The following is a 14,618-nucleotide window of genomic DNA, read 5'->3' as shown; positions in this document are numbered from 1 at the left end:
ATTTTATCAAAACTGAAGCTTGAATTTTGATCGAGTTTACGGGAAAAAAAAGGAGAAGATCTTTCTGCACAAAACTGACAATTCACGTAAAAATTTTGTATTCTTGTAAAACAACAGTATACTAATTAAATCGCTTGGCATCAATCGTAGGTTTAAAAATAGTTACTTTCTTTTGACGACAGTGTATTAAAAACACGCTTATCAAGAACGACACGATTGCAAGGCATGCAACTACCATAATATACCATTACACGCGTGGACACGAAATGCGAGCTGGCTCCATAAATCGTCTGCCACTTCTAGAAATAAATCCAGAAGAGAATTCCATTAGTCACTAGCTGAGAATAAGACAATTACGCCCACAGAAGAAAGAAACCTGGTGGCGGTTTTCTCTCCCGTGGGGATGCCCCAAGCTGTATTATCGCGGCACCGTAGCGTAAGGACAGTATTTAGAGAGGCTACACGGAGGAAGCAGTTTACTGCACAATCTGGCAGATCTAATTATTTGTCACCATGTCACATAAGGGATGGTATAGGGTCGGAAGATGACAGCAGCTGGGGTTGGGGTCGGCTATACATTAATTTGATTTTCAACTTGATGGGGGGTGGGGTGAGGGGAAGACAATGTAATCTTCAAAGATGGCACGGATGGCACGTTTATTCGTATACATGTCTATAAAATCAAAACTCATACACATACCTAAATACGATACACAGAGTTCATATAACCAGGACATAATTTGGGTTCGTTTTATTAACCGAAAGTGTTCCGTATTACAATAAATAATCCTATTAACCTAGAAATAATGGAAACGAAGATCCTTTGTGGGGGAGGCAGGAGGTTAGTATAATGCAATATTTAAGTATTTAAACAAGAAGAGGCGATCCTGGTTTGGTTGCTTTCCGTTAAGCAATATCCATTGCTTGTGGTGTGTAATTTATGGCACGAGCAAATTCAGTTTCAGCCGTATCATTGCAATGGCAGCGGGTCACGTCTGCTGTTCATTTGGAGATGGCGCGTGAATGTTGCATCAAATCAGTTGACGGTGGTGTAGTGGTTAAACCATTGGACACAGAGCTTGTAGATACTGGGTTCGCCTCCCACCCACAGAGTTTAACGACTCAGTTGGTACACCGACTTTTCTCTCATTAACCATTCGCCCTCTGTCCTGGACAGACTGTCCAGATAGCTGAGATACCCAGAACAGCGTGCTTGAACCTTCATTGGATACAAGCACGAAAATAACTACAAATGAATGAATTGACGGTATCCACTGCTAGTGAAGGCACCAAAGTTTAAGCTGCAGATGTGGGGGGTTTTGTTTTGCATTAGTCAAATATGTTAAATCAGAGGGAGCTGATACTGGGGCTATAGTATTCAACAGTAACACTAGACAGATGAATCATTTACACACCGGGAAAATATTCCATGTTGAAATTGGTGCAGCATGCTTTTCAACGAATGCAGCCTGATTTTGAACGTTAGTGTTTTGTTTTATTATTATTATGTTGTTGTTGTTTTTGGTTAAAAATAAGAATCCAGAAAAATTTAAAATCCTAATGAATCTTGAACCACTCGCGTTATGTCTTTCAGTAGAAACATGCGTAAAAATATAATCCCATTGTTTGGGTGTGTTTTTTTAAAAAGCGAGTGTTTACCATTTAAACCAGACAGACGTCTAAATTTCAACTAATTCATCTACTATAACAGAAAAAAGGGAACAAATCTCGACATATTAATTTCCTTGTCAAGGGGTTCAACGATTTAATATTTTTCCCCAACTCTGCAGGCCTTGCCATACGACAAACGGTCTCAAACAGCCAGACTGATTTGGAACCGACTGCCTATTTGGCTTAATCCTGAATTCAAGTCTCACTCTGACAGGGTATTCGGCAGCAGCTCGACTCTAATCCATGGACAGATTGTAAACCTGTTCACAATAAATGTATCTACGTAGATCTAACAAACATGTTGACAGCAATAACCTAACCACGCACTGGCGGATCCAATAATGTTTATATGGGGCGGGTGACATTAAAGCACCCCCCCCCCAAAGAAATCCTGTTAGGAGTGTAAGACAGGCTAATATTTGGTAAACAGAGAAATATATATATTTAGTGGGAAAAACACGCCCAGACCAACCAATGTAATAAATGCAAATATGATGTATGATACCATTAATTAGTGATTCAACAGATTACAGTTTAAACTGGATGGGCAGGCGCGTGTGTTGCTAGAGGGTAGACTTGTTGCGAGCGAAGTTTATAGGGGAGTCGAGTTATGCTCTCCGCCAAAATACACTGAAAAAAATTGCTCGAGGAGTTGGGTTTCGAACCCCAAATCCCTCCTTCCCCTGCACACGCGCCTGATCGGAGTTGGAGTATACTCTATAATTAGTGATATCAATATCGGAAGACAGAGCAGAAGGCGATAAGACTCCCCAAAAGATAATTCTTAGGTGAATTCTGGGACGTTTTGAATAAAATGTTAATCCATGCAAGCAGCTTCGCAAGTCGATGGTCCTGGGGTCTAATCCACAAAGCTCTCCTGTAACACTGCATCGGCCTTGCAAGGCGTTTGGCCTTACACTTTGAGATCACAAAACTGTGAGAGTTTAATGAATTAGACCAGGGGCCTCATTCACAAAGGTCTCTTGGGCTCTGCTAGACAACAAAGCATCCTCTTTGCAAGTCTTTTAGCATTGCACTGCGAGATCGCAAAGTTACGAGAGTTTAGTGAGATAGGCCCCAGATCTGTACTGATATCCAAATACAGAGTATCCATACCGAAGTTAAAGTTTGTTTTGCTTCACGACACCACTAGAGCACATTGATTTATTAATCATCGGCTATTGAATGTCAAACATTTGGTAACTTGACATAGAGTGTTAGAGAGGAAACCCGTTACATTTGTTCCACTAGTAGCATAGGATCTTTTATATGCACTTTCACACAGACGTGAAAGCACATACCACGGCCTTTGACCAGTTGTGGTGCACTGGTAGGAACGATAAAAACCCAATCAGTTGAATGGATCCACCGAGGTGGTTCGATCCTGCGACGCAAGCACCTCAAGCGAGCACTCAACCTACTGAGCTAAATCCCACCCCATACCGAACTGAACCACTGGTTTGCGACGATGCCATGCAAAATGATTTGTATAGAACAAATATCACGCATATTTTCCTGATATGATTAGCAGGGTAACGTATAACATATCCAAACACCTCTTTTGCCAATAACATGTGTACGGCTTTGGTGTGAAATTCTGTACTCAGTCTACAGCATCGTCACTTTTAATGTAACACTTAGAATCTGTCCTGGGTCGGGCCTCTGGTTATCCAGAAACGGGACCCGGGACAGACATGCTCGAAACCGTCGTAGTATATGAGCATGCTAAAATTACCCGCAACCCGCAACACTTTGACTATGACGATTCGATTATCGAGTAAGAACTGAACTGTAAAGACTAGTTTAAAAACCGTAACCGTAACTATCAAAAATACAATGGAAAAGTTGTCAAATATCGAAAGTATATTATATTTATCTGTCTATATACTGAAACCGTTATTTCCATAACGATATGAACACAAAATGTAAAACATCGAAAATTACCCCCTTATCAAACTAGTGTGACAACATGAACAGTTAAAGGCATATGGGTGACTTCTATTCTACACACAATCCGTATTTGAACACTGGCCCTTTAGTATAACTAAATACATAGTCGTAAATGCAATCACGTTGGACATACGTCCTTAGCACTGTTCCGCTTTCAAAACACCATTTTAAAAATTAATACAAATATAATATCACAAACAGGCATAAAATAGATTGTTGTATACCGTATTACATGTGTATAAATAAAGCATCGATGATGACATATTTGTCAAAAAAGTACCATCACAAAAGGTGACAAAAGTTTTTTTCATTGTGAACAGCCACAACAACAATAATAATAATAATAATAATATTAATAATAAAATATGTTTACCAACCCCCTTGCCTTGGGTTGTTTTGGGAAGTTCATTATTTCACAGGAAAGAATAAACATTCTGTATTATATACAATAATAACAATTTGATCACAAACGTGTGTGTGTGTGTGTGTGTGTGTGTGTGTGTGTGTGTGTGTGTGTGGATCAGGACGTAACATTTGATATGGTCACAGTTTAAGCACTTTCGTATGGAAGTCTCAGGAAAAGAAATAGAAAGAGTCCATCGAAAAAAAAGAAGGTTTACGGTCTTTGGTCATTGAGCAAAGCTAGAGTCATTTCTCTGGAATAATAAACACACGATGAAAACATTGCTAGAGCCGACGAGGTCCTCTTATTTTGGTCATTTCACTCTAAGTACATCCGGCAGTGAAAGATTGCACAGCACCCTTAAACAAAGTTGAACATAACTTGAACTTCAATATGGCCGCCACACTGTAGCAGGTTCCTCGTGCCCCTGTCTCCTTGGAGACGACTTGCGATTGGGGTCACCTCGCGCTACCTCGTGGGATGGGGAACTGTTTGTAACGACATCCTCATCCTTTGCTGGTCTTGACGACGATGACGATGACGACGAATGACTTTCCAGGGCCAAACGTGACGGCACTGGTAACGGGACAGGCTTTTCCACGCGTATCGGAATATCCGTACACCGCGGCCCCAACACCTCGTAGGTCCTGACCTCCCCAGAAGGCAGGTACACGCGCGTCTGGTACTGGTCGTGGGCCGCTGAACTGTACAGGTGAGGGTACAGGAACGTGGGCGAGATGACGTGCGATGGAGACCCGGCCAGGTAGGAGGCCGTGATCGGCGGATTGATGGACGTGAAGAACTCGTGAGGTGATATCAGCGGGTAGCTGCTGTGCGTCACGGGCAGCGCTCCCGGCAGTGTAGAGATGGCACGACTCTCCTCGAGGATCGACAGGTTGGAGCTGCTCGCCGTGTATGGTATTGTCTGTGGTGGAACGAACAGCGAACGGGTCTCCGGAAAACGCGGGTCTGGAATTCGGGGGTCAGAGATCCGGACGTCCGTTGAACTTGGATACTGAGGTAAAACGAGTGGAATTCTGGATTCTAACGTAATCCTGCGCTCGAGAGGCAGTCGCGACTCCAACGTCGTATAGTCCGGCCTCTTGGCCTCTGGAATGATGGGCAAGTGTCTGTCGTGTGAAACAATGCTGTGCTGCGTCACGATGGCGTGTTCGGTGCTGACTGCAATCAGGCGTGACTCCCGTGCATCGCGTTCCCGACATTCCACAATGGAATGCGGAGGACCTGAAAGACGAAGGTGAACGTACACATAAATATTTCTAGACATGGACATGTCGACTGGCCTCGGTGGCGTCCTGGGTAAGCCACAGGACATAAGGTTGGTAGGTACAGGGGTTCGCAATCCGGTACCGGCTCCCACCCAGAGCGAGTTTTAACGACTCAGTGGGTAGGTGTAAGGCCACTACACCCTCTTCTCTCTCACAAACCACTAGCAACTAAGAACTAACCCTCTGTCCTGAACAGACAGCCCAGATAGTTGAGGTGTGTGTCCAGGACAGCGTGCTTGAACCTTAATTGGATAAAGGCACGAAAATAAGTTGAAATGAAATGGACATGTGGAAGTTTTTGTATAGGGGAGCACTGCGAAATGCTTGTCCAAAATATTTGAATGAAGACTGAGTTTAGTTAATTTACAAACCTGTAACAAATTTGGATACGACAGAGTGAAACAAGAATCTGTGATGTTGAAATACCCTTAAAAATAGACTAAAACGCGACTACATAACCGTTACTTCTCAGACGCACATGCGGTTTTAAAGATATGAAAAATACATTTTGATTGTTTTAGAAACACCAGGATGACCAGAAACACTTCGGTTGTACAGAAATTGGATAATCTAAACAATAAAATATAAGTAATGTTTGATTTGAGTGATCATAAACGGCTCTAATAGTAAACAAAATGCCGTAGTTGTTAAACACTAGGGTCTGTCCCTTTAACTAAACATGGATTGGTATTGCTTCTATTATTTCTTTCATTAATACCCCTTTCTAAATAGGAATTTCAAAAGACATACTTACTCTTGGCGTTAATTGTTTTTTTGTTGTGTTTTTTGCTGTTTACTAAATACCAAAGGTACAATGAATGTGCATTTTTTTTGTAAAAGAGATTGTTAATATTTTTTTTACCATTTAAATATTTAAGGTACATTGACTGTGCATTCGTACAAGAGATCTCAAATTCTTAACATGTCTGAGTGTCTTACCTGTTATATGTGATATGACGGCCTGATGCTGGCTCAATGGAGGTGAACGTGTGGTCAAGGCAGTCTCTTTGGTGTATGGTACAGTGTCGTAGTAACCAACTGGAGTTCTGTCCAGCTGTTTGGCTAGAATGTCTGTAGAAATAAATATATCGATGTTCAATGACACTCGAACAAAGAAAGGGGTGGGACGTAGCTCAGTGGTACTACAGCGCTTGTCTGATGCACGATCGATCTAGGATCGATTCCCATCGGTGGGGGAATTCCCATCGTTCCAGCCAGTGCTCCACAATAGGTGTAACAAAGGCCGTGGTGTGTACTATCCAGTCTGTGGGATGGTGCATATAAAAGATCCCTTGCTGCTAATCGAAAAGAGTAGCCCATTAAGTGGCGACAGCGAGTTTCCTCTCTCAATATCTGTGTGGTCCTTAACCTCGACGTCATATAACCGTAAATAAAATGTGTTGAGTGTGTCGTTAAATAAAACATTTCCTTCCTTCCAACAAAGAAATGACAACTGTCAGTTTTATTACTAAGGATGCGCTCTCTTCTGACCAAATGCAAATAATCTCCAAAAACAACTCCAAAAGCTCTGTCCCAGGTCAAGTCACTGGCCATACCAGAGATCGGACCTAAGACAGACGTGCCTGAAACCTTTGGGGGTATAGAGGGTACCATAATGTGAGTTCCGAGCTGAGATGAAGAACAAGCAATAACACAGAAGACATACCTAGACAATAGTGACTGTCACTCACGATGTTTTATGTTTAGTGAAATAAATATCCAGAAACTGCAGTTACAACTTTAACTATAGCATACTGTAAATGTAATAACCTAATCAAGACGCTTACATACACATACAAAGGCACACTGAGACAATAACACACATAGGCAGTCAATGACCTACACAGAACTGGACAGTTGTCTTGACAAATACACATACATTTTCTTCTTCTTCTTCTAAATCTTCTCCCTTCTGATTCTTTTCCCTCTCATTCGTACTTTCTCTATTCTCGTTTAAATCTCGGATCATAAAAATATAGTTATATTATAGATCACTGTTCATGTCCAACTGGATGTATGTGTTGAACTTTAGTCAGTTTCTGTTAGTTTTGTTATTTTTAACATATTTGTTGTTGCTTAGAACATGGATATATATGTACGGCAGTGATTTGGGGCTCCAACCCCGACACTGCTAAGTATATGATCTGGGACAATAAATATTTATTTAAAAAAACATAATAATAATAATACACGGACATACCTGATGATCTCAACCCATTTGCTTCCATGCTTGTAATGGATCTGGACTCTGACCCTGACGACGCACGTCTCAGTCTCTCGAGCTCGGCCATGTGACTGAGGTGTCGATCAACTGCCATCTGGTTGGGTAGTGGAGTTCGCTCCAGCTGAAGGTCTAGTGGGCTGATTCTGTGGTGGATTCGGTGATCATCCGTGTGCAGTTCTGGAAGGAACCAAGGTGAAATGTAACAAGAGACCCATACCGTCATTAAGCATGAAAGAGTTTTAAAATATTAAAGTGACAGACCCTAGTTTTTAAACACTAAGGCGTACTTTTTTTTTTTTTTTTTTTTTTTTTTTTTTTTTTTTTTTACTATAAAGCCGTTTTTGATAAACTGAAGTCAGTCTTTACTTAGATTTTATTGTTTAGATTATCCATTCCCGTACACCCGAAGTGTTTTTGATCATCCTGGTGTTTTTAATATCACAAAATGCATTTATCATATTTTTAAAATGCACATGCGTCTGACATGCAACAGTTATGGAATCTATTTTTAAGGGTATTTCGTCGTTTCAGTAGACTCTTGTTTCACTCTGTTGTAACTTTGTCCAAATGTGTTACATGTTTGTAGATTAACTAAACTTAGTGTCTATTTTTACGGGTTGAAACTAGGGCTGCGACTTGAAATCTGAACTACAAAACATTGATCACTTTGCAAATCTGTAGCTCGTTGTTAAAAGCACCGCTATATTAACTCTGGGTTTAGTCTAATAATTTTTCTTTTAATTATTATTGCACAAATACAAAGGCCGAAAAAAAAAAATTACTTGTTTCCTATTACATGCTGGAAAAATACAGGGTAGGTAGGTAGGAAAAACATTTTATTTTGGAAACTAATTTTATTTATGGTTATTAAATAAAGGTGTTGACTACCGGTATCCAAAATAACCTCTGCATGTATAGAAATGCATTATGCAAACCAACAAGACCATTCATCATAGTGTTTTCCGTAGAAATGAAGTAAGGCATGTAAAGTGACGTTTTGGTGGCATATTTTATGTGCAGTTTTAAATATAAGGGCTTTTTTTTTCATTATACAATTTTTAAAAGGACAAAAACCGTATGGTCATTTTATTTTCTATATCTATTTCATAACTTAATTAAAAAAAGGAAATATGTAGTACTATCCACATAGGTGTGTTTAAAGGCTTCTTTCTACATGGGCAACTTATACATTTATAAAAGGCAAGGCATTTTGAGGGCATCATGGTGCTAACCTATCTGTGGGAGAATACATACAAAAGACCCCTTGCTGTTTAATAACAGGCAGAAGGTTTACTCTCATACTAACACTGAACTTCTGTACTGGTCCAGGACAGACTTGGTTGAACCTTAATTGGATGGAAACCAGTAAATAAGTTATAACAATTTCTTTTAATGAAAACTGAAAAGAAGGGTTCTATATTTACCTGTCCAACAATAACATTTTAAAAAAAATAATGAATATTATCTTTCCTAGTGTATCTAAGAAATGGTAGAGTTACCAATTTTATAATTTGCAATGTCAGTTTTATTCTGTATGCATCCAGTATTAAAGTACACACTTGGTTTGAAGCAATCAATTAGTCCAATGAATAGAAATGCAGTACAAATGCTCAGGATGCTCAAACGAATGTTTAAAAGTAAAGTTTGTTTTATTTAACGACGCCACTAGAGCACATTGATTTTTATCTTTAATATCATCGGCTATTGGACGTCAAACACATGGTCATTCTGTCACTGTTTTTAGAGGAAACCCGCGAAGTTCCCAGGTGACCACTTACAAAAAATAACGAAACGCATCGAGATCTTACTGACATATTTAATCATTTGATTTGGCAGTAAACTCCATCAGTATCGGTAAACATCCCTCCCCTAGTTTATCAGAAGGTCACTAAATTTCTACAAGGCCAGTTTGTCGCTGGAGTAAATCATTAAATATAGTTATTATTATTATTATTATTATTATTATTAATCGGAACACCTCGCTACGCTAGATGTAGAGTAAATCGGAAAAGATCACATATAATATTCGTGAAAACTATTTTCCGACTCTTCGCCCGATATCTCACGAAAGTTACCGAACTTCAATTTGAAGGGAAGTAACTCCATCACTCAATTGTTAGAAAAAAACATTTCGTGGCTAATGGGTCGCCAATAAAACTAAATTTGCGACAGTAAATCCACCGATATATGTCCGCAAATCGGAAAACACAGTAGGGTTATCCCTTAAATGACACCAAATTAGTGCTTATGATAGTCTTGGAATGTTTTCGTGGAAATCGTTGTTATATTAAAAAAAACATTTTTGGATATACAAAAAAAGTTTTAGGGTCGGCAGGTTCAAATTAGGGTCGGTCGGGTAACCGGAAACAAACAATATTTTATGATACGCCAAACTAAACTTTAGATTTGATATACATGTATATTGATACCTATGGCTATTATAAATCAATTTTCAACATTATATTTTTAATGATTACTTGTACTGATTCAGTCCTTGGCTTTGAACATTTCTGTTGACCATTGGTTAAAATTAACTAACGTTTGCACAACTGGCCCCATATTTCTGCACGAGGCAGATTCGAGGGGAAGTTTTTACAAGGTCATGACTGTCCCCGTGAATCACGGCCAGTGCTCTGTCTACAGGAGGACTGCCAATCTCAGGACGATCTATATTACTTGACCATAGGAGGACTGCCACTCCCGAGATTGGATTATACAAATCTAAACCAGTATAACTATAAGACAAGAGCTCAGTGGATATTTAGACAGTAAAAAAAATATAAAAAAATCCGAGATAACATGATATTTTGAATTTATCCTCCAGTTCGTCTCACACGTTAAACTTGTACAATCATTAACCGCCATTTCTCGTTCCAGCCAGTGCACCATGACTGGTATACCAAAGTCCAGAACATGGGTGTTTAAAACAGCTCAGTGTGTGTCTGTTAATAATAATATATATATCACGACTGGTATATCAAAGGCCGCGGTATGTGCTATCCTGTCTGTGGGATGGTGGAACAATGTAGCTGGTTTTCTCTCCAAGACTATAATGTTAAAATTACCAAATGTTTGACATAAAATATCTGATGATTAATAAATCAATGTGCTCTAATGATGTCGTTAAACAAAACAAATTAATTTTTTTATCAGTTGAAGGTTGCACTACACCAAATAAATTTCGAAGAGCTACTAACTTTTAATAGCCAACCTTTGGCCATGCAATTGTATTTTACCATGAATACGTGTATTTGCAAATGCACATTTTACCATATTTACAAACATTTGAAACTTTATGACAATGTTTCTATCTGTAGGCTGTAGGTATTTACTTTTTACATTTATTGCATTAAATTAATAAATATATTATTTAGGTATACGTATTTTTCATGCAACTAGCTAAATGCATGTGTACATTTAAAAGGACTGTCCTGAGTTTGCAGCCATTTAAGATGCTTGCGATAGCATAGTGTCTGTATATCGAATGTGTCTGCGGTCATATACTAATGTTTGTAGCACTCTCAGTTTTTACTTTAATTCGTGATATATATTTGATTGTACTTATGAAATTATTGAGCTACTACAAGCATTAGAACAACAACAAACACCTTGTAAATACAGACACAGATATTCTAAATAAGAAAATGTATTTAATTTGTATGTTACATCATCGAAAAGGCTCTATTGGTCGGAAACATTTTACAATAGTTGTAAACTCGGGATTGACCCTTTAAACTGATTACTAGAGGTAAAAGTGATTAAACACCTTACTGAACAGCACCTATTCAAAATACTAAAACCACGCGGATTCAAAATGTTTAATTAATACTTGACATAAAACAGTATATTTGAAAAGTGGTATTGTGTTTTATGGGGGCAGTGACTGGTACCAGACTGATATGGTTAGACCCGCCTGACTAACCACGAAGAAGACAAAGGTCATAAAAAGATTAAACGGGGACCATATTGAAAGAAAAAACCAAATGAAAGAGCAATAAGCAGCCACTAGTTTCTGAAGCAGACGATTTATAGCAAAATAATATCTTTAATGTTTATCACAATCTCTGAAAAAAATTAATAAATGGTGTGTTTAAAAAAGGAATCTCCATAGAAATCAGTTTTGCCCAGAGATATGAAAAAGGAATTATGTCTGCATAGACAAAGGGTATGGAAACAAAAAATGGATACAGCGGCCGCGTGCTGGTCACGTTGGACTGACAAGGGTTCCCGGTTCGGACAGAATGAAACAGTAGGAACAAGGCGATCCATAATCCGCAAATAACAGGCTGTCTGCGGCTACACTCCGCGTTTGGAATTGATGATCCAGCGGGTAGAACCCACACTCTCGTCTTGACAAAAGGTGGACGGCGTCTCGACCAGTGGTCGGCAGGTGAGGTCGTGCGACATGATGGTCACTTAAAGACTTCTCGGCTCATGCTAAACGTTCCGCTCCGTCAAATACCCACTCGAGGATGGACATTGCTTTTTTGTTTATTGTATTCTTCTTTTTCAAAAAATTATTTTAAGATAACGTTTCCAACAAAATGGCCAGCTATTTTGGAATGGTTATTGGCTATTATGAACAATTTGGTTGTGGATCAATGCACACAATCTTGCCTGAAGTTTTCTAAATCCATCCGCAATCTTTGCTATAAGGTACTAATAAGATGTGTTTTCTGCGAGTGCGTCGTAGTAATAATTTGTAATATTATTTTGTTGCCACAAGTTTTAAATCTATCTGGAATCTTTAGGGCTCGTAAGGTGCGTTCTGACAGTGCGTCGTAATACCAATTTGCAGTTGATTTTTGAATTGTATTTTGAGCTGAATTTTGAGAGTTGTAACGCCGCAATGGTTAAGCCGTTGAGTTAAGCCGGGCATTGCTACGAATTACGTATTGTGAATTACGTATACGTATACGTATACTCATACGGATTCCGGGCATTGCTACGAATTACGTATTGTGAATTACGTATACGTACACTCATACGAATTCCGGACAAACGGAATTTGCACCTAACGGATAAAACCAATAGCTCCCGCATATCATACTACGAGAACACACCTATAGCTATGGACTACTATAAGACGATGCCAAAATGGACTCCTTGTCCGTTTTCTATCCTTTTATTCTTTGGAAGATATGCATCGCGAATCTGATTGTCGTGGGAGTCGACACGTGCCGTTTGACAGTTGGGAGGATGGTTTCCGTTTTGACACTGTTGACTTAGGCTGACCGTTGTCAACCCGATCATTACCCGACACACCGAGCTGTATCAAAGAGCCATGTTCTGGTAGCAAACATGTTTAGTGTTGTGTGTTTGAATATATTATTATTATTATTAGCCAACACACCGAGCTGTATTAAACACCCATATTCTTGTAGCAAACATGTTTAATGTTGTTTGTGTGGATATATTATTATTATCATTAGCCAACAAACCGAGCTGTATTAAACAGCCATGATCTGGTAACAAAAACGTTTAATGTTGTTTGTGTAAATATTATATTATTACAAAAGTTAGTCTGTTTTGTTTAACGACACTACTCGAGCACCTTGGCGTATTAATATTTAGCTAGTAGATGTCAAACATTTGGTAATGTTAACAAAGTTTTAGAGACGAAACTCGTTAAATGGGATATATATATATATATATATATATATATATATATATATATATATATATATATATATATATATATATATATATATATATATATATATATATACTGATGGAAAGAAATAAAGGATCCGACAGTTTGCAACAAAAAATAATGACTGCATCAAAAATCAATTGATATTGTCAGAAGTTGACTGGCAACATGTAGGCAGCACATTCAACACTACAGACATTCAGTCCCACATCACAACATGATATGAAATATAGACATTACTACCCTAGTACTGAATTAAATATGATCTACAATTTGATGTGTTCCCTTATTTCTTTCCATCAGTATATATATATATATATATATATATATATATATATATATATTATATATATATATATATATTATATATATACACACACACAAACACACACCATCAGGACTGCACATACCACGACCTTTGGTATACCAGTCGTGATATGCTATGATTACCCGACACACCGAGCTATTTTAAACACCCAGGTTCTCGCAGAAAACATGTTTAACGTTGTTGGTGTGAATATGTTGTCATTATACACACCTCGCTGGAGGCTGGGCTAGTTTGGGTTGGTGGTGGGTGACTAATGTGCATGGAGTGGGTAGAGGTGAAGCCAATTCTGTAAAGATCGTCTTCACTCTTGGACAAGGACGGTGAGTGAGATCAGAACTTGGACCAAAAACATCCAAAAACAGTACACTAAACGCGACAGCAATACTTCACATTACTCCACTATTTAAATGCAACATAGTTGATCTTAGAACAATTTAGAATTTTGTTTCAAGGTAGATTGTTATTTCCACATACCCGGTTTCTAAGCGCTGTACCCTATGTCTAAAGCTAGATTTATACCAAGTAGTTGACTCGCCCAATCCTGCTTCTCTTCAAACCTAATCTTCATTATTTTTCAGTCATTTCAGTATGATTTTAACACAGTTCATATTAAATTTTATTTGGCGTTCGTTCAACGCGTTTTAGTTTACCTAATAAAACATTACATTTTAGTTGCGCATAAAGTCAGCAATCAACGTACGAATTGACCTTAACGGTTATGCGCAGTTTCAGCGGAAAGGACACTGTATTAAACGCAGATGATACGCGCCTTCTGCGGGAGGCACCGTGCTTCTGTGGACAGCATTTGGTTTTTGTGGGGCACTACGTGGTCTCTGAAGACGGTATGCGGTTTCTGTGTACGCTACGCATTTGGTTTGCGGGTAGTATATAGATTGTGCGAACGGTGCGTGGTTTATGCGAGCGTTGCATGATTTATGCCGGAAGTATTCTTACCGCGGTTTCTACGTGCGTTACGCAGCTCGCACACGCGTCGGACGATTCGAATTACGTGTAATCCCCATGTGAACGGCACCACGGCAGCTCTAGGCAATCCACGGTTAAAATCGTGCATGTCGGCATTTTTTCCCCCTCTCACACGA

At 38.9% G+C, this 14,618-nt stretch overlaps 2 protein-coding genes across 5 annotated transcripts in view; one reads left to right on the top strand and one right to left on the bottom strand.

Moving 5' to 3' along the window:
- LOC121370560 overlaps window positions 1-14,618 on the top strand; it is a 407,496-nt gene that overhangs the window by 58,198 nt on the left and 334,680 nt on the right. The gene's annotated exons all lie outside the window — the stretch shown is intronic.
- The window catches only part of LOC121370556, a 65,921-nt gene continuing 54,829 nt past the window's right edge, over window positions 3,527-14,618 (bottom strand). For all 4 annotated transcript variants that reach the window (XM_041495863.1, XM_041495865.1, XM_041495862.1 and 1 more), the window contains 3 exons: window positions 7,514-7,714; window positions 6,253-6,384; window positions 3,527-5,269 (listed from right to left, as the gene is read on the bottom strand). In XM_041495863.1, coding sequence (XP_041351797.1) covers window positions 4,413-5,269; window positions 6,253-6,384; window positions 7,514-7,714 — 1,190 coding nt within the window. In that variant the 3' untranslated portion in view covers window positions 3,527-4,412. The remainder of the gene's footprint in view (window positions 5,270-6,252; window positions 6,385-7,513; window positions 7,715-14,618) is intronic.

The sequence above is a fragment of the Gigantopelta aegis genome, chromosome 4, assembly GCF_016097555.1.
Source record: "Gigantopelta aegis isolate Gae_Host chromosome 4, Gae_host_genome, whole genome shotgun sequence".
Lineage (NCBI taxonomy): Eukaryota > Metazoa > Mollusca > Gastropoda > Neomphalida > Peltospiridae > Gigantopelta > Gigantopelta aegis.
This window is presented reverse-complemented; position numbering and strand designations above follow the sequence as displayed.